Genomic DNA, 22,144 nt, shown 5'->3' with positions numbered 1-22,144 from the left:
ATGTAAGCTATTGGTCTTTTCGAGGGACCCAGGTTCTGAGAATGCCCTTTCTTTCATGGACATAAAGATAAAATGGCTTAGAGACATCAGGAAGAGTTAAGGCAGAGGCCTTTACAAGGGACTCTTTTAAGCCCTCTCTCTCTCCCTCTTCCTCTTCTTCTCCCTCTATTTTTCACTTTAGCCTTGACTGCCCTGGATCTCACTCTGTATTACCAGCTGGCCTTGAAATCATAAGATCTACCTGCCTCTGCCACCCTAGTGCTAGAAGTAAAGGTGTGTATCATCACCACCTGGTTTCTTTTAAGTTCTTAAAGCCCTGTTTATGTTCCTTAGTCCATTCCACAGGGATGTTGCTTCTGACTATAAAATAGTATATGGTTTTGGCAATTTTAGCAAATCCGGTACCCAAAAATATTCAGCTGCTCTCAAAACCTCCCTAACTTGTTTCATGGCAGTTGGAGCTAGGATTTGCATTATGGCCACTATGTGGGCCTGGGTCAGCAGTCTTCTCCCTTCTTTCAGTATATATTTGAAATAGGTACCAAAAAGAGAGGAAATTCAGCTTACCTTTTAGAAACATCATTACCAGACTAGACTAGACTTTCCAAAAGACTGTGTGGGTGGCTCTCAAACAGTCCTTTGTGTTTTTAGTGGGCAATAAAAAATTATCCCCATATTAAAACAAGGTCACCTTATGGTACTTACTGCCAAAGAGTCTTAAATCCTTGTTGAATGTTCACTAAAGATGATGGGAGAGTTTGTGAAACCTTGAGGCAGTCTGGTCCATATGAGTTGTCCTGTTATCCACAGTTCAGGAACAGCTGACTCAAATGCAAAAGTGGGCTGACTTAATTTTGATAGGGGGATGCATCTTTTACATCGAATACAGTGTAAACTTTATGTTACTCGCTCAACAGCTTTTTTTCCATTCTTCTTCTGTGGAATCAGTTGAATTTTGGAGGGGTAGATAATCCTCACTTACTAACAGATGATGGTGGTTAAAGTCACAGTACAAGGTTTGGCAATTTCAGACAACCCAGGTATCCAAAGATGTTAATATCCAACAGCTCCCAGAAATTCTCAACTTTTTTCTTGGTGATTGTGTTTGGGCAGAGAGAGGGGGTATCTGTTACTGTCATAGTCATTCATTCTTCAAATGGCCCACTTCTTTTCAGTAGGCCCATTGATCTTTTGGGAAAACTTTCCTCTTTTTACATAGCGTGCATGAGCAGAGTTGAAAGTGGCTGGGGCTTATAGAGTAGCCACGGTTGTCTACTCCATCTTTTTCACTTGATTCATTTGTTTGCCAAAATATTGTTTTTGCTATCTCTGCTGTGAAATACTTTCTAGGTTATTTTTTATTAGTTGTGATGTTCTCTTTAATGCAAACACATCCATCATTTGTATTTTTCAATGTAGGTCAGGGCTGACTGTATAACAAAGGGAAGGTTAATCATCTTGAGATTTGTGAGCCTTATGGGTCTGTAGGGATGTTTAACTGGTAGGCATCCAGGACAAATGACAGGAAAGCTGATGGTGATTCATCTGTTTCACATGTTTCAAATGTGCTGCCTTAGATAGGTTAGTAGGCTTTGGCGCTGTCCATTTCATGCCTTCTAACAACTTGGTTGTACTCACTGAGTGACCTTCTAATTTCCTTTGTGTTGTAGTCACATTTGGTGTTTCCATCTTGACAGAGCATGGTCAATTGCCTCTACACTTTGGTCATAAGTGATTAAAGCTATTCTCGAGAGTACTTAGCTGCTTTCATGAGAATCTATTCCCTTTCTTCAATAGTGCAAAAAGGTAGAGAGATTTTCCTGACTGTCATCCCAAATGTGGAGGTGCTTGAAAAACAATCATTTAGAGAAATCAAGGAATTAGGGTTAGTGTTAGTGTAATTGTGGTTCTTCCCCTTGTATATGACAATACATATTCCTTGACATATGAAATATAGAAAAGGACACATAGGTGGATATTGTCAGGAAACGTCTGTTTGGGAGCAAGGATGTAAGACAGGGAGAGCTAGGGAAAATCTATGGGAAGAGAAAACAGGGGGAGTAGGAAATAATGAGGTAGCAGAATAGGGGTTGAAGCAGATAGAGGGGCAGAGTGGGGACATAGAAGGTGATGGAGGGGCAGAATAAGTTCATGGTTGTGGGGTCTCTGGTGGCAAAAGTGGAGGTTGAGGTGAGTAGGGAAGCAGGAGTAAAGATCATTATATGGAGGGAAAAGGGATTCTTCCTTCTGTTATTCATGCAGAATGGATTTTGAGGAAGCTCTTGGGTAGAGCTTGCTGCCTCTAAGGGACCACTATCTGGCAATCAAGACTTGGCCATTTTTTTTTTTGTGTTGAATACCATATAAACTTTCATAGGGTCATGGGTGTAAATTGCTTTAGCCCAAGGTAATATGTATCTAATCTGATCTGGGTGGCTGGGTTACCAAGGGTGACATTCATCATTGCCCAGGATATCTGAGAATCAGAAGTGCCCCCTGGGGTGGTCAACCCTGAATGTGTGCCATTCAAGTTCACAGAATCTGTTGAGATGACTCTTAATAATAGAGTAATTATAATATTCCTTGGCTATACTTGTAAAGCTTGTCAAAACTGTTTTGAAACAGACTAGAAGGCTGTTAGGTTTGCTACTCTTATTACCCATCCTGTACATCATATCTGTCACTCCAAGTCTGAAAAAACCAAATTAATACAGAACAGAGAAAACATAAGAGATGGTGACAATAAAAATGAAACCAAAAATTATATTTACAAAGAAAGACTAACAAGACACAAAATCAGACCAAGAACTGCAGGTAGGTAGTGTAACATCAGGCTTTTTGCTCTAAACATGAAAGTACCGGTTTTCCTCAACTGAGGTCAGGATCTCAACAGAACCCCATGTCAAACAAAATTACTATGACTTTCTAGGAGTGGCCTCCATAAATGCTTTCTGCTTTTCTTTGCATGCCAGTTCACTATGATACTCCACAAAACCTAAAGTATACCACAATGTTTTAGAATGTCTGAAGGTGTGCACCTTATGAGACAGTCCTTCAGCCTCACAGTCCTGTAATGAAGATCTCATTTTAGCATTTGGATATATGGTTTTCTATCACTGGGACATCCAAAAATGTAAATACCACTGGGCAAGAATAAGACCACTATCACAATTTTTGAGCAAAATTTGAAGCAAGAACATTTTATTTAGATGGACCAAAGAGCTTATCAGTGGCTGCCTCTAAAATCAGGTTAAAGAGAAGAACATTGAGTTGTTTTAAGGAGTAAAATCACTAGTAGTTAGTTGCAAAGCAGGTTTACAGATGAGAGAATATTGGAAATTTTAGAAAGTACTAAAAATCTAAAAAAGAAAAAAAAACCAAAAGAACAACATACAAAACCCCTCAAAACAAACAAACAAACAAACAAACAAACAAACAAACAAACAAACAAACCCAAAACCAAAACCAACCCATTCCCCCCCAAACAAGTCAACATCATGTGGTCACTGATTAGGGATGGTTTTCAAAAACAAGTGAAGTTCTTAGGTTTGGGCAAGACAGGTTTGAGAAAACAAAACCTAAAAACATAGTAAAAAGAAACATTTTTTTTGACAATACAACAAAATGTCTCTTGCTTTCAAAATGGAATCAAGCTGGGTCCTCACTATCAAGGGTTTTACAGTATATGTCCAAACTGATTTCTTCAATACATTTCAAGAAGGTTATAACCACACCAAATAAGTTTCCAAGAGACATGTGACAGTTTCCCTCTGTAATGGCACACGTGGACATGGAAGTCATGTTGTCCAACAGGAGTAAGTCTAACACCAGGAAGAACAGGGGGTCCCTGAGGCCACTATGAGGTCTATTAATCTAAAACTATAAAAAGTTATCCTGTCTAGGGAAGTCTTATGTATTCTCATTGCTCTCCTCTATATAATTTTGAGTTATAGTGACTGGGATAAGGAAACATTCAACATCAACCCTTGTACAAATTTCGGTATTTAGTTATTTCTACACAGACAGGATATTTGGAAAGTGACTTTCGTCATATTTATATTTACTTTAGAAATTATTTCTGTGTTTTGCAAACACTTGGAATTAAACTTAAATTCGAACTATGCTAATCTAGTCTTTGTCTATGAGAGTTTCTTTTTTTTATTTTTTATTTTTTTTTTCTATGAGAGTTTCTAATCATAGTTCTTCTGGTTGTTTCATCCTCAAGCCTGATAAAAATAAACACGATTGGCAATTTCTAATAGTTAGAATAAAGATGAAATGTTGTCATAAAGATGAAGTCATAGTCTGAAACTGTCAATTCACCACTGTAATGTCATGCACCTTTCCCTTGCCAAATGCTTCAAGAGATTTTTTTTTTAATTTGATAATTGCAAGAGCCTTATGAAGAGTCTGGGTCTTCATAATTATCTCCAAGAATGTCACATCATGGACTTTCAACCTCACCTGTATCTTAAACTTTTTCTTTTACTATATAATTGCAGGGACTGGAAACATATCCTTCAAGATCAGTCCTAGTAGAGGTTATTTCTTTTACTTATAAAAAATTGTCTTCATAACAAAGGTCTTGATAATTTTATTTTATTTTATTTTATTCCTCTATATAATACCCAAACCAATTTTTTTTTACAGCAGTCAGTGATATTTTCTTTACCAGTTTACATTTCATCATGGACAGACTTAGACCTCTAACTTATTAGTTTAAACCCTCAAGAAAAGAAGAAACATACAAATGTCAAATTAAAAATAGTTATACTATGATAATATTACTCTAAAAATTTCTTTTATAAAATAGATCTCAGAATTAGAAGTAAAACAAATCTTTGGTAAAGAAATTGAAAATTTTCAACACTAAATTACAGAATTGTTAAATAATTTCACATGGAAAAATTCCTACACTGGTAGAAATTCATTTGAAACATGTATGACATACTCAAATATAAATAAAAAATATTTTGAATACACCCAATATAGATGAATTTTCTAAAGCTTATATAAGTAACACTTTTAACTACAAAAACAAAATAGCATTGTTAGATAATATATAGCATAGACTTTTAATTTCCCCAACCCAAAGTGTCTCTCTAATTTCATCTTATATACAATGTCTTCTCATTTGAGAGATATTCACATATATACCCAATAGTTTCAGTTTTCTACTATATAAAATAATCTTATGGATGCTAATACTTCCTTTTTGGGTAAATGTGATCCAAAAATAAAGGTAAGTAGATGGCAGTTTGCCAGATTCTTTTGAAATGTTATTTGGCTTGAACAAATTTCCAAAGCAGTCTAAACCACACATCCACTGATGCTCTCTATATGAGATTTCAGAATTGAAAATTTTACTATGTCAATTCAGGACAAACACCTTATAGAAAAGACATTTCTTTGTATCGGAGTTGTTATGGGTTGACTCCTAAATTTTTGTATGTCCATTCCAGAAAAATATCTCAATTTTATCAAAATTGCCTTCATGAAGTGTTCAGGAGCTGCCCTATGCATTAGAGGTTATGTAGACACACACTGTTTTCTACCTACTATATTCCACAACACCTATTTTGCCATCAGTTCAATTAAGACAATTTAGCATGTCTTTCAGAGAAGGAGAAGCCTTTGTGTCAGCTCTAAATCTGAGTTTTTATTATATACTTATGCAAATCATTTCTTAGATCAAAGGTTATGAAATTCTTTAACCCTTTCATTTATTTCTTTGGGTAAGGCATAAACAAATTTCAGTTCACTCTAGACAGGGGACTGATCACACCAAAGCAAACGTTCTATTTGAGCCTAGCTGGTAATGAAATATGGTGACTGGGCTCACTTTCAGGAGAATGATTTACTTACAAGACCATGGTTAAGTCAGAGACAACAGCTAGAGGAGAGTAGCTAATTTTCAACACTTTACCCCTTCTTCACTCTGGCTATTTAGTTTTTGCATCAACTTCTCTTCAACATTCCCTTTTAGTAGGATGGGGATAACACAAGTGTTTGATGATTTATTTGGCAACCTTGTAGTGTAATTTTTATGAGTCTGTGAATATTCATGAAATGCTATAAACTTCTCATTTCTAAACAGTCATGAGTAATACAAGAAGACAATTTGGAGGACATAAAATGTCCAAAATGGCAAAGGCCTCCATATCAGATGCTAGGGCATCCCTAGCCACAGATTTTTCTGTCAGGCTTATAGTACTAGTATGATTTCTGTCCACTTGAGTTAGGTGAAAATCCAGTCATAAAGTAAACTGTTACATACTTGTAACAGTTGTACCACTCTTGAATGAGTAGTCACATAATGCATGGCTTGGATATTGTGTCAACATACATTTGATTAGGTTCATTTAGACATATCACTTCAATTGCAAATGGAGTGCTTTCTGGCATTATGGGATTTAGCCCATGTAGTTGGAGTTTACAGGTCAATCCTAGCCCTATAGGTCATCTGCTGCATATGGTGTCTTCAGAAAGTCTCTTGCCTTTTATTTCTGGCATATCACTAGTGACAATATCTTTTGTAATGCAGAGATTCATAGAGACTTTCTTGTTATACACTTAGGAAGCCTCAAATTAGACACGGGAATATTTCAATAACCTTATGCCCTTTCAGTGTATCTTTTCCCTCTGTGCTTATAACCTTCTTTCAAATTAGTAATCACTGTCTGCTTTTCCAGGCTATTTCTACAATCTGTAAAACACTAGATGTTAGCATTGTGTAGCAAGCATTTGAACTGCACACTCAAATTTTTATAGGTGGTAGACAGGAACTCAGAAGGCCTACTCCAAGAACATGTAATTCAGTATTGATACTCATTATCAAGGGAAATATTAACAAATGTTAGCAAGTTACAACAAAGTATGACATGGTTTGATCACTTTTTCCAATCAAAAAGCAATTTTGGTTAGGACAAGATAGAGAGGAAACAATTATGTTTCTGAGTTTTGGCAACATACTAGCAGTTCTCATTAAACATTAGCTTTGTCAAGTACTTGTACAGTGCCAAGGATCTGTCTAGTTGGGACAGTTTACAGTGCCTGGCCTGACAAGTGGTGGACGTGGACCAAGAACTGAATTTATCTACTTCATCCTGCCACTTCTGCTGGCTCTCTATGATTGACCTCAAACTGTCCCTATTGGAAATAACACTTTATCAGTCAAACTGGTCTGTTGAAACAACCCAGAGTTGCATGAACAATGTTCACAGACATAGACTTTCATTTCCTCCAAATACATTGTGCTCAACAGACATTTTACACCCTTAGACAATTCTTTCCAATTCTGGGATACTTCCTGTGTCCCAGCAGTAATCTACTATTAGCAAAGTTTCTTTCATTTTGATTGATTGATTGTGTGTGCTCGTGTGTGTGTGTGTGTGTGTGTGTGTGTATTTCACACACATGTACATCTCTGCATATACATGCAGAAGTCAGAGGAGGACATTGGCTGTTCGGCAATATTACTCTCTTGCTTTACTCCCTAAAGACAAGGCCCCTTGGTGAGTCTGTTAACCAGCAAGCCCCAGTGATCATCCTGTCTCCATTTTCCATAATTATGGGGTTGTAGGTACACAGGGTCAAACCCAGTTTTTTATGTGGATAGAAGGATCTGATTTATATTGTAGCTAGGAATTATATATCTAGAAAAGTAACATTACTAGATTTTAAGAAGTATTAGATAATGGTACAATAGGATACATGGAATTTTTAAAAATATGTTCTGCATTTGTTATGATTTGCCCTGTGATCAAGCATGCACTCTATTTTAAAGAAACTTTCATATGCTGCTTAGTGGAATGTATTTTCTTTAACATTTGGGTGAAATATTCTGTAGATATCTCTTAAGATCTTTTGAAATAAGAATTCATTTAATTCTGAAATTTTTCTGTTTTATGCAGATGACCAATTAATAAAAAACTGGATTGTTGAAAAATCACTTCCTATTATTAGGTATGTGTTAAGCTGTGTTTTTAATTCCATTGGTATGCTTTTCTATGAAACTTGGTATACCTGAGTTTGGTTTATAGGGGAAATGATTAGAACACAACATTTCTGGGTTTGGAAGAACTATAGCCCTCTAACCAGGAGTTCTGTGCATGGAATATTTACTCTGAACCATCAACATCCAGGTATCTCATGTCTATGGGACTCCCAGAGCCTTGTAGAAGGGAATAACTAGACCATTAGTGATGCTTTTACAAGAAATCTCCATTAATCAGAACTTGTTAGTGACCTACATAACTTCTTTTATAACAACTTTTGCTTCAGTCACCAGTATGAGGGTTTTTTGTTGTTGTTGTTGTTATTGTTCTCTTTTTTTGAATTAATCATTCCATTTGTTTACATATCAAATGATATCTCCCTTCCTGCTTATTCCCCCCCCCCAAGTCCTGCATCCCACCTGCCCTCTCTCCCCTACCCTTTGCCTCTATGAGGGTGTTCCCTTACCCCCACCCCAACCCACTCCAGCCTTACTGCTCCAGCATCCCCCCCCCCATGGTGGGGCATCAAACCTCCACAGGATCAAGGGCCTCCTCTTCCACTGATGTCAGAGAAGGCAATTCTCTGCTACAGATAAATATGGAGTCATGGATACTTTATTGGTGGTCTAGTCCTGGGAGCACTGGGTGGTCTGGCCAGCCATCATTGCTCTTCCTATGCAACCCACTTCGCTGCTCCAGTCCTTCCACCAGTTCCCAGTCTGGTGGTTGGCTGCTAGCATGCTCATCTGCATTGGTCACATGATGGCAGAATCTCCCTGGCAACAACCACATCAGGTTCCTGTCAGCAAGCGCCTCTTGGAAACAGCAACAATGGAGGAGAGATCGAAGGAAAGACCATTCAGTGACCATTTTACCTGGGGATCCATCCAGTCTGCAAACACCAAACCCCGCCACCAGTATGAGTTTTTATGTAGCACAGCATAATGGGTCCTTAGTACCCAGGGAGTGACATTATTTGAGAAGGATTAGGAATCATGGCCTTGTTGGAAGAAGAATGTTACTGATAGTGGGCTTTGAGGTTTTAAAAGTCCATACCTGGCAAAGTCTGTCTCTGTTTCTCTGTTTCTGTCTCTGTCTCTCCCTCTCTTTCCCTTCCTGCATCTCTGTCTATGTCTCTCTCTCATATTCTCTCTACTTCTTTCTGTTTACCTCTTTCTCTATCTCTGTCTTTTTCTGTCCCACTGCCAACAGATTAGGATGTAACTCACAGCTCCTGCTCCAGCACCGTGAGTGCCACCGTGCACACACCATGCCCACACCATAATGATAATGGTCTGACCCTCTGAAACTATGACCAAGCCCCCAATTAAATGCTTTCTTTTATGAGTTGCCTTGGTCATTGTCTCTTCACAGCAATAGAACAGTAACTGATAGTGAAGTTAATAATTTCTTTTTGCCTTCTTTATCTATAGTAATTTTTGGAGGTCTATTTTATCAGATAATAATAATGACCCTTTTTTACATTTTTACAAAAGTAATAATTATGTGGAATGCCCCTTTTCTCCTTTTAAATTAGTTCTTTGAGAATGTTATACAATGTGTTTTGTACGTATTCATCAACTCCCCAAACTTCTCTCAAACTCACACCCACCCTTCCATATATATCCAACTTTGTGTCCTCTTCTTTCTTTCTATGTAGTCAAACAGTTTTGCTGCTTCTATATGCTTTGGTGTGTGTTCTTCCACCAGACCATGATCAATCTACAAAGAGCTGCACCCTTAAAGACTATTGACTCACAGCAATTAACAATAGATCCTTAGCTAAGGGTGGAACTTCTCTTAACACTGGCACTTTGTCTGGTTTAAGTTTGTGCAAGTATTGTGCATGCTTTTTCAACTGATATTATTTCACATGTGCACTTTAATTTCCATTGTATTCTTAGATATTGACTAGTATATTTTCTTTCTTTTAGTTTGGATAGTAATTTTGGTTTTCATTATGTAGCATTTTGATACATATGTCAACCATAACTTGTTTGTCCTTTTTCCAATATTACCTTTGCTTCTTCCTGTCTCCCATATTTCCCTGAATCCATTCCTACTCCCAGTTACCACATTTGTGTTTTCAAAGCACACACACACGCGCACACACACACACACACACACACACACACACACACACACTCAAATTGCACATGCACATGTGTACAAACACAGGGGGAGGAGAGACAGAGACAGAAGCACACAGAGACACAGAGAGAGTAAATCTACATGCTCTATTTGAGAGAAAAAGTGATACTGTTTTTACTCTACCTTATTACGTCCTCTTTTCCTTTTCTCCCAACTCCTTACAGGCTCATTCTTGTGTTTCGAAATTCCTCTTCTTCCTTTATGTTTTACAAGTGTATTTATCTGGACTTTTCATAAGAAGACAAATGTCAAATGCCTGGCTTTCTAAAACTGTCTGAGCAACAGGATTGCTTCCATTAACATATTCTTGACTTCTATAGGTTTCTATGCAAGGGATCTAATTTGATTCTTCTTTATAGCTGAAAAAAATTCATTTTTATGTATATCTAATTTTCATTTGACATTTTTCTGTTGATGAACATTTACACCAGTGGTCCTCATTCTCTAGGTTGTGACCTTTTGTGGGTTGCACTTCAGATTTCTTGCACATCAGATATTTACATCACCATTCATAGCAGTAACAAAATTATAAAGTATCAAGAAAACAGTTTTATGGTTGAGGGGCGGTCACCACAACATGAGGAACTGTATTAAAGGGATGAAGTATTAGGAAGTTTGAGAACCACTGGTTTAGGATGTGTGTGTGTGTGTGTGTGTGTGTGTGTATGTGTGGTATAATGTGAACAGCAAAACAGTAACATGGATGTGCAAATATCTCTGTGGTATGCTGTCTTACAATTCTCTTGGGGTATTTACATGAGTCTTGTAGCTAGGCCCTGTGGAACTTCTAGTTTAGTATTTTGGAGATATTCTATAGTAATTTCTATAGTGGCTGTACCAGTTTGTATTCTCACCAACCCATTATATGTTATTCTTCCCCTATATTCTCACCAGCTTTTGTGGTCTACAGGATGGCCTTTGTAATGGGGTGGTAGTGACTATTAAATCAGTTTTATTTGTTTTTCTCTTGTGTAATAGTGCTTAAAGATTAAAAATAACCTGGTTATCTGCATTCATCCTATTGATAACTATCTGTTCATTTCATGTCACCATGTATTGATTGGATAATTCATTTTTACTCTTTACGTTTTGGATTTTTTTTTCCTTTTAGATATAAACTCCCTTTCTTAGAAGTATGGTTTACAAAAATTTCTTCCCAGTATTAGGCTAGTTGATCTGTCTGCTGACTGATTCATTCACTATGTAGAAAACTGACTTGTAAAGTGGATCAAATATCTTGATCCATGAATTGAAGACAAGGAACTGTGAAGCAAGTAGAGACAACACTTCTTTTTTTTTTTTTCCAATTTTCTTCATTTACATTTCAAATGCTATCCAAAAAGTTCCCCATATTCCCCACCCCCTGCTCTCCTACCCACCCACTCCCACTTCTTGGCCCTGGTGTTCCCCTGTACTGGGGCATATAAAGTTTTCAAGACCAAGGGGCCTCTCTTCCCAATGATGGCCGACTAGGCCATCTTCTGCTACATATGCAGCTAGAGACATGAGCTCTGGGGGTACTGGTAGTTCATATTGTTGTTCCACCTATAGGGTTGCAGACCCCTTTAGCTCCTTAGGCACTTTCTCTAGCTCCTCCATTGGGGGCCCTGTGTTCCATCCAATAGCTGACTGTGAGATCCACTTCTATGTTTGCACAGAATCACAGAAGAGACAACACTTCTAATTGCATGCAGTGTTGAGGGATTTTTCAAATGGACTACAACTAAATGTGTTGTTGTCTCCATAGCTGACCACAGGACTACATGAACTTGAAAAACTTCTGAGCAAGGGGTAGCAGCAATCCATCTTCTCGGGTTAATCGCACCTTATTTTTCCATAATGTCTTTTATTTTTCCATATAAATTTCAGCATCATATTTTCTAGATTTTTTGGAAATATCATTGATATTTTAATGAAGATTACATTGAATTCTTATACTGTTTTGGTTAAAATAACCATTTTTATGATATAAATATGCAATCTCCAAATACAGAATTTCTTCTAGCCTTACAAGTTCTTCTTCAATATATGTGTTCATTGTTTTATAGCTTTTTAATGTAAAAGTTTGTGCCTACTTTGTTAGATTTATTCTTAGATATGATATTCTATTTGCTTAAGGCAATGTGAGTTGGTTATTTTCTGATTAGTTTGTAGGGAAATAAATTAATGATGAATAGAGGGGCTCTGTGTTTTTTCTCCAAGTTAACATTGCATCAAGCTACTTTTTCAAGGTCAGATGTAAGAGTGAGGGTGTTGGCAAGTCATTTTACTTTTTGAATTATAGAATCACATTTTCTACAATTTAAGTATTTTCCCTTTATCATACTTTTGACTTTTTCTTCTCTTTTTCCCTCTATGACTTTGAGTATTACAGTGAATAAGAATTGAAAGAGTAGATCATCATTTCATTTTAGATGTCAGAGGAACTGTTTTCCCCCCTCATGCACTACAATGTTGGCTTTCAGATTGTTTTATTTATCCTCTATTTCATAATTAAGGAATGTTAAAATATGTAGGAAGTATTTCTGTATCCACTGTGATGATTAGTCTCTTTATACACTGTAGTACTTTCTTGGTTTATAACTCTTTGAATAGCCTTGAATTTTCAATTGCCAATATCTTGGAAATAGTAAATAATCTTTTTACTGAGTTGGTAAATTAGACTTACAAGTATCTTTTGAAAATATTTGTCTATACTTAAAAGAGAAATTGGTTTCTTGTTTTGTTGTTTGGTATTGCTATGTCCAGTTTTGGTATCAAGGTTATATATCTTCAAACATGGAGTAGTAATTTTGGTAGTGTTTTCTACATATATATTTATCACATAATTTAGAGAATTACCACTAACTTTGTTTTAAAGGCTTGACACAATTTACCAGTGTATCTGTTTTATTGTTGAGAGAAGTCTTTCTTATTACAATATTGCTGAATCTTTAAGAGTACATGAAAGTATTTGAAGACATGGAAGGAGAAAAGAGAATGAGGAAATAATGTAATCATATTTTAATTAAATATATAATTAAAAAACAAATCTTAAAAAATAATATACATGCTGGATTTTTTAAAATAAATTCTTAACTTGCCTTATCCTCTCCTCTTTTTTTTTCATAATTTATCCATTCACTAACTCACTTGATCTCAAGTTCCTATATCTCTGTCTTCAATCTACCTCATTCTCATTATAAAGTTAAGGCCCACTCATATATACATATATGTATACTAGTATGTATATATTTTGAAAACCATGAAATAAGAAAAATTAATTTTTTAAAAAATGTGATTGGTTATTTCTAATTTCCTCATAGAAAATATTTTCAATAAGATAATTTGAACCTAAATTAACTGCACAGTAGTAAGATTGATGATTATGATAAGGTTTTGTCATTTCAGAGATCTATTGATCATTAACATTTCATATTTCTCTTGTCGTAATGCTTTGTCAGAGACTTCAAGCATTATACTAAATAAAATTTGAGAAAATGTACACCATGATTTTCTTCAAGATTTTGAGAAAGTATAATTTGCTCTCATTTACCTGGTATATATTTCTCAGATACAGCCTCTTTTATGTTGAGGTATGTTCTTTTTATATTTATTTTTCTCTAATTTTCCATTTATTTTATTTGTATTTTAGGAAGTAATGTTGAAAGTTACCTTTTAGATACCTTCAGTATCTACTGAGTGGTCATGTGATTTGTTTCTTTGAATCTGTTTGCTTGCTGGAATATATAAATATATATATATATATATATATATATACATATATACATATATACATATATACATATATATATATATACACATACATATATATAATCATTGCATACCTGAAATTACAATACATTAATTATGTCTGATGCTATTTGTATTGTGTTTTCTGATAAGAAATAATTATGGTGATTTAAGTGGGAAATTCCCCTTATAGACCCATGTGCTTGACCACTTGGTCCCTAGTTAATGGCAGTGTTTGAGAAGGTTATGGAGCCTGTAGGAGTGTGAATCCTTGATGGAAGCAGGTTTTGAGGGTTTATAGGCTGGATTCTCTTTTTCTCCCTCTGTTTGTTCTCTGTGTGAGGATGAAAATGTGATCAGGCAGTTCTATGGCTCTACTTTCATACCCTCCTTTCCTGTCATGATGGAATCTATCTGTCTCTTTTTGAAAGACAAAACATACCCTCCTTTTTTTAAAGTGTGTTCTTTTCATGGTATTTTATCAGAGAAATCGGAAATAAACTAATTAAAGAGTAGTTATTGTATTAAGGATATTTTAAGCTACTCTTTATCAGCTCTTCTACAATGTCTATAGCTCTCCACAGCTTGTCAAGAAACTATAGAGTTTAAAACTGCTAAATGTCATTAAATGGTAGAGGGCTTTGAGCATTTACCCTTCAAAGACCACTTACATTTTAAAATTTTTACTTTGAATGAACATATTTTACAAAATTAAAGGGTGTTTCACTGGTAAATCTCTACCCCTTTAAATACCATGCTTTGTGTTAGACATATGCACAAATTTATGGAGGAATCTACTCTGGAAGCAGAGTAGCATTTTGCAGTATTAACAGAAAATGTCTCATATATAAACTTTGATTGAATTTAAATATATTTTCCTGCTGTTTAGAGAAAGAAGGTTAGAATATGTTAGAGTTGGTTGGCAGTTTGCTTGTATCGATGAGGTACAGATGAGAACGTTGGCTGCACTGGCTCCCATTGTCTAGGAATCCTTGCAAAATTCATGCATGACATGTGTCATAAAACCAACTGACAAGCACACTATCTTTAAAAATCTGAGCTAGAGAGGATCCAAAGCACAAAAAGAAAAGGAAGAAAACTTGGAAAAGGAAGTAGAAGAAACATTATAGGAACTGATCACGCTAGCTTTTCTAACCTTGAGATAAAGTTGCAACTAAGAGCACTGTTTAGACCAAGAGTGTATAGACCACTTGTTTTATGTCTAAGAAGGTTAAAAAACACAGACAAGAATTCCGAGGATTGAGATTAAAGACAGTGGTGGTGAAACCAAGATACATTTCATTTTGATATCCTCTTGCCTCAGATGTTTTGAAAAATTTAATTCTGCTGTCTGTGGATATACCACAAGTATCAGAGAGTGGCCATCTTTCAAAATGTGGCTCAACAGCACCATACTTATAGAATATTGATGGGCTGATTCATAGCAATATCATTAATTGCTTCTAACAATGTCACTCATATAATATTTTGTGATTCTAAACTTATGTTGAAAAGGACATCATTTGCCAGGGTAGCTTCTGATATCTGTGCATTTTTGATAAGAACTCATCAATATTCTAGTGGACTTTTTATTAAACCAACAAAAGATATCTTAAGACACTTTGTTCAGATTTTTCATTTTATTTTTTTACTTTGAAAGAACAGAGCCATTATCCTCATGTACTTTACACAAGTGCATTGTCGAGAGCCATCGCTCAGAACAGAAGGATATTATGTGGTTTTAGCAGTTTCTTTGGATCAGTCGGCACTTCAGAAGCTTCAGATACATTTCCACAGAGCTTGAATCTTTTTTCAGGCAGTGAAACAGGTTATGAAAAGCAAAGTATCTTGTGTCTCTATTGGGTGACTGCAAGAGTTCCAATTCAGACCAGGCAGTATAGTTCCTGTTTTCGTTGATTTCAAAATTACCCTAATCATCAAAATAATAGTTAAGTATTAATTATAGATGTGGGCTTGAGATCCTATTTCTTCTATATATTAAATTCAATTTTGTGAGAAGTTAGTATTGTCAACCTTTAGCCAAACCCAGGGATTTTCGTTTACCTGAAACAGAGTACTTAAAATATGTTAGCCATTTAAAACTAAAAATGGGGCAGTTTAATATATTTTGTGGTGTGAAATTGATGCCCACTGAAGTTTGTTTTTCTGGGATATTGTATAATTTGTTTTCAATCAACCATTGCTCCAAAGATGGAGGAGCAGGTTCAAAGGACTTAAAGAAATAAACACAGTTTCATGTCTTGAAAGGAGAATCTTGGAAAATTCATGAGGCTCCTTCCAGCTTTACAAGTCTCGCAGACCTCTCATGCTTCCTGCAAATTGTGCAGTGAGCTCTAAGGGTTTAGATTTCATGATTGTCACCTCTGTTGGGTGTTGGGGTTGAATTTTTCTTTAATACTGCTGCTTTTGACTCATCCCTTCTCTTGCAAGTAACTGTCAGCCATGTTTGTGTTAGAACTCCATTAAAAACTCATTGTTTCACCAAACTGGACTTCAGTGCAGTTGCTATATTGGTCTGTCATGTGTTTTCTTTCTGGAGTGAAGAGACTTGTTTGTCATGTGTTTCCATAGAAAAAGTCTCACAACGCACAGGAGCAGACAGGTGGGCAATTAGTAATTTGATACCAAGGAAATAGAAGGGCTAGCATAAATTCTGTTAATTACTGAACTTTACAGATCTTCATGATTGTCCCTGATCTGTCTTTATGTTAGATTCAGATACCCCACTAATATTCGTTTCTACAAAAATAAGTGACTCATATAGTGTATTTGGACAAACACTTATACCCAATGAAGATTGGAATTAGTGTATTAAGATGTAGATAATCCAACCTTGAGTGTAATAAAATCTAATGGGATAGTTACACATTTGTTTTTCTTTCCAGAAAAGTGCTTTTCAAATCAGTGTGGGGAGCAGCTGTTTACTATGGAGATTTCCTGGGAAGTAAGGTACCTTTGAGAAGGTTGGGTGTTGTTCATATTAGGAGAGAAGATATTGGCTTAGTTGGATATATCCTTCTTCCCACTTTTTGTTGTTGTTGTTGTTGCAAGTGTAAGTGTTTTGAGATTTGTTTGCCATTGCCCAATGTGGTGACTTGAGTATGTGTGGCCCAGGAAGTGGCAGTATTACGTATCAATTTGATATCAATTTATATCAAATTACTAACTGCCTCACTGCCCTGTTGGAATAGGTGTGGCTTTGTTGGGGAAAGTGGGTCACTGCAGGGATGAGGGTCTTCCCAGTGTGGAATGAGACTCTCCTCCTGACTACCTACAGGGGAAGTCTTTCCAGGTTACCATTAGATCAAGATGTAGAATGCTTGTCCCCTCCAGCAGCATATCTGCCCTCATGTGGCTATGCTTCCTGACATCAAGATGATGAACTGAATTTTTGAAACTGTAAGTCAGGCCCAGTTAAATATTTTCCTTTAGAAAAGTTGCCTTGGTCAAAGTTTTTTGTCACAGCAATGAAACCTAAACTAAGACACCCGGGTTACCGTATTTATGTGTGAAAAGCACAGAGAAAGTCAGGAAGCTGTTTACCTTGAAGGCAATCCTCTCTATGGTCTCCAGGAGATTTCTGTTTAAGGTCTTAACCTCCAAGGCTTTGGTGAGGATAGGAGGAGTGGATCCCAGTCTTTCACCCATTTCAGCCCACAGATGGTACAGAGGGTTGACCCAGGCTTGCAGTAGACTGTGTGCCAACCCCAGCAGTACTTCCAGCTAAGCAACCACAATTGAACAATTACGTTAGAGTAAAGGAAGTGCAATAGTATTAAATACAGGCAGATTTCACGCATGTAGTTGAAATAGGCTCCCACTTGGTCATTCATATACATGTTGAGAACATTATTTTGGTGTCACAGATTTGATGGCCACTGACCTCATGTTATAGAATTTTTGCACAATTAAACTCAGAAATATTAGAAGGATATTTTATGAATTTTCTAGTGAAAATTCTAGTGAACTCCGAACAATTGTCATTTCTTCCTCAACTTCCATTTTTACTTTATATTATTATTATTAACTATTATTATTTATTGCTATTATTTTTATAACTAAGAATGTAGACATACAAAATTCTGATAACATTAAGGAAAACAAGAAAGTTGATTATATCTGTGGGGGCATTTTGGATATGTGATAATCCTTATTGTTAATCACTTCATGGAAGAAAACTCAAGTGAGCGTTAATAACCATTATTAGTTAGAATCAGCATCACATATAACCTCCTCAACACAATAGGGGTAACTTTTATCTTGTGGGACATAATATTGCATTTTACAGGACTCCTTTCTTCAAATGACTTCTAGGCTTCCAATAATGACATAGGTAAATGTCTAAGAGAGATCTTAGTGGAATGGGCACTTATATCAAGAAACAGAAGAAGATCCAGAGGAGACATCAATGTCAAGAACAGACAGTGTTCAGTAGTGTTAAATTCTGCCAACACAGGATCCAATGTAACATATGATGAACACAACTCTATTAGTGCTTCATTTGTATATACATCAGCACATATTTGTGGGTTCAGATTTGGCTCACATAGGACATACTGACAGAATAGTAAGTATGATTTCATGGGCAAGGGATTGGTAAAATGGCTTTTCTGAATGTATAGTTACATAAAAATGATTTTATGCTTATTTTTCAATGATTGTTTTTGATTTCATAGTCCTTATCTATTTTTCTGCCAGTATGATAGCCACCTACTATTATGCTATAGTATAATAAATATAGTATAGTATAGTATAGTATATAGTATAATAAAAAATTATTAGTATAATAAAAATAATATAAGTGCATGACAAAGCCACTGAGGTGATGTTGCTGTTTTGATAACAAGTTCAGGGTGAGAACTCACTTGGATCTTTTGGGCTTGCTCTTTGTTTTCTGGACTAGAGAGGGAAGAAGTGTGGCATCTGGTGGTCCTCTTCTCAAATCCTCGGCCTTGGGCATAAAATACTTTCTGAAATGATGAAGTACTCAATTAGTTGTCATTTCTAAACCAAGTAACTTTAATAATGACCTGGGCATTAATGTATTTGATTGATATGAAATTATAAAGTTAAACAGCATTAAAAAAGAAGATAAGGAATTAGACAAGTAACATTTTAATTTACTCCTTTACATTTTAATCGTTGTCTCATTTTTGACTGCTCCAGTTTCTTAATCTGTCAGCCTCTTTTCCTCCTTGCTACTCTCACCTTTGCTAAAAATTTCGATTTGGCAAGCAGACACTAAAAACTACAGAAGTACAAAAATAAGTGTTGTAGTATGGTAATATTTGACTAGTATTTGTGCCCTTGCCAAAGTTCTTGTATATTTTTATTTTTATTTAAAAAAATTTCTTTTTGATCCAAATTGATGCTTCCTTAGCCAGGCATCCTCTGAGTGGAGCTTCTTTATCAAACCGTCTGCATCTACACAGCTGTCCTGTACCAAAGATGGCCATAAATTCACAGTATTCTTGTGTCATGGCAAAGTGAATTCTAAAATACCGAGTACATTACAATAGGAAATATTAAACAATGAGTCAGCTAAAAATAGACAAAATATTACTTGTGTAAACATTAACCAATATGTCCTTATTTAATTACTACAATGACTTCAGTGTACTTACTTAACAAATTGTCATCAAAACTCCTGCTGAGAAAAATTTGTGATAGATTAAAAGGGCTGCTTGGAGAATTATGAAGCTCTAGAAAAACTAGTGAATATAATATATAATAGAAATATATATTTATAGTAAACTTTGAGCGACATTCTTAAATGCTAATTGATATACTAAAGTCCCTATCTATGGTTGCCACTTAAACTATTCTAAAATATATATGATAGAAATATATGTTTATAGTAAACTTTGAGCCACATTCTTAAATGCTAATTGATGTACTAAAGTACCTATCTATGGTTGCCTCTTATACAATTCTAAAATAGAGGGCATATTGCCTTAAATGATTTTCACCATGAGTAGAGGATCTGTTTTCAGCTCTAAACTAGATCTACCACTCTAAGCTCATGTCTTGGAATTAGTTCAGTGGTAGTTCTTAGCATTTGGGGATTTCTATAGTTACTTGCTTATTTTTCTTCCTTCCTCATTTTTTTCTTAGTCTCTTTAATTCTATTCAATCCCCCTGTGAAACAGTTCTTCTTTATTGGATTTTTATAGTGTCCTAATGAGGGATACCAAAGGACTTATGTCTCCTCTAGAAAGGAATAGAAAACCAAAGCATTTCCTCAGCCTTATACTCTTATGTTACAAGAGTCAATTAAAGTAAAAGTTAAATTATCGAGAAAAAGGCCATTAGAGTCTTAGCATATATTTGGAATTTCATCAAAGTTTTCTGTTCTTCCATTTCATATTTTCATAGCTTCAGGTTCTCCGTATAAAAGTACACTATGTTGAAATTGACTCCTGATGCTTTTCCCCTGTCAGCTTGGTTGGCATGATAAACGACTGTAAGAACTCTAGAGACGAGTAAGGGTACTTACAAAGTGAGTGGACAGTTCTGAAATTCGGTGATTCATGCTCTGGGATAACTTGATTGCCTGATTCCACGTGTTCCCAAAGGTTGTGTAGTTGTAGACATTCAACCTTTTAGTACTCATAGCAGAAGCTGTGTTCTCCCACAGAAGCAGGTTGGACACTAGCAGCAAGAGTACTGTCCCTGTTAAAGAAGAGTAGCCATGCTAAAGCATTTTCCTATGAGGCTCTCAACAGTCACCCTGTCTAGGAAAGCATAAGATGTCCTCTGTACCTTTTACAAATTAATACTTTTTTGGTCTGTGTGGAGGGATAACTTTTTCTGTGTTTTAGATTTAGCTAAATAATTATACCTGCACAGGTTTATAGTTTTCAAGGAAAATAGAACACTTCCTGCATCTTTCTATTACTCTTAAGAATGATTTTATATTTTTCCAAACATTACTTTCTACCTTAACTTAAATCTGATCCAGGATGAGCTAGTCTTTCTCTCCAGGTAGGCTAATGTCTTGATGGTTTCTGGTGATGCTCAGTATATCAGTATCTATCAGTTTATAGAAGTGACTGTCCCTGGAAAGAATATTACCAATAGACTCTTTATGCTCTCATTTAAAAAAATCTTCATTTCTGCAATTTTGAATTTTTAATTATACCTTGATTTGTAACTGTTCTTTGCCAGGGGGTTGTGCAGAAACATTCCTGGTTTCCACTCACTATGTACTAGAAACACTTTGGTTTTCTTACTCACACAACTAAGAGGACCCAAAACATCTCAAGACATTGATATGTGTTTTCTAAGGAGAAAGAAAACTCCTCTTTAAAAACTACTGGACTCGGAGTTTACTGTGCAGCAGCATTTTAGAGTAATTAAGAAAAACTTTCTCAGAACTATGTTCCCTTACTTCAGGTAATCCGTGAAAAACAAAAAAGGGTAACTCTTCCCAGATAGGGTACCAATGACATTAGAAGCACGGGCCATTCATACTGAGCTTGGTAAAACAATGCATTTCTTAATATTATCTAGGAGGACATGAGTAATAGCAATACTTACAGGAGGACCATTGCGGAGTCAAAGACAGATGCATCTCTGAGAGGTCTCACTGCAGCTTGGATACCCAAGGAGGATAGCTTCTTCAGTTGAGGCTTGCCTTCAGTTAACTTTCCACCTCCTATATACTCTATCATACCACCTTCGGGCCATACACTACTAGGGAACTGGGGGAAGGGTATCTAGAATTCCAGAATCCCAAATGAGAGTCCTGTGACTGTACACCCTCAGGGTATTGTAACTGTAACGGTGTCATCAATGTTTCCACAGACCTAGTTATATGTGGATTCCTTTGCCTATTTCATGACAATGGTTGAAGTAGAAATTATATTAAAGATTAAACACAGGAAGAATTTTTATATATATATATATATATATATATATATATATATATATATATATATATATATATATATATATATATTAGATTTTTCTATAGTTACAGCAATTCTGTAATATTCCCAGACTTTAGTGGTATGATATATGTATTTTATCAGTTTCCTACCATTTGAATATCAGACAAGAACCATATTTTCAATAATTTAATCTTTAAGAGTATTTGCCAATATCTATGCAACAGTGCTTACCTCTCTATACTAGGGTGCAAGGAGAATATTTAGTTGCAAAATTCATTAATAACATAATTTAATGAGTGCATTATATCTGTTTAGTGAAACAACTGTAATAGCCTTCCTATTTGAACCTAG

At 35.7% G+C, this 22,144-nt stretch overlaps 1 protein-coding gene across 1 annotated transcript; it reads right to left on the bottom strand.

The window, feature by feature from the left end:
• Nucleotides 1–15,505: 15,505 nt before the first annotated feature.
• LOC110308593 (prolactin-4A1) lies at nt 15,506–21,535 on the bottom strand. The gene is made up of 5 exons (XM_021181027.1): nt 21,441–21,535; nt 20,398–20,573; nt 18,767–18,871; nt 17,445–17,624; nt 15,506–15,810 (listed from the first exon to the last, which is right to left on the bottom strand). The coding sequence occupies exons 1-5, from the start codon at nt 21,472–21,474 to the stop codon at nt 15,622–15,624; spliced, it is 684 nt and encodes a 227-aa protein (XP_021036686.1). The 5' UTR covers nt 21,475–21,535; the 3' UTR covers nt 15,506–15,621.
• Nucleotides 21,536–22,144: the final 609 nt, after the last annotated feature.

The sequence above is a fragment of the Mus caroli genome, chromosome 13 (genome assembly GCF_900094665.2).
Source record: "Mus caroli chromosome 13, CAROLI_EIJ_v1.1, whole genome shotgun sequence".
Lineage (NCBI taxonomy): Eukaryota > Metazoa > Chordata > Mammalia > Rodentia > Muridae > Mus > Mus caroli.
Note: the sequence above shows the minus strand (reverse complement) of the source record. Positions and strands in the feature narration are given on the sequence as shown.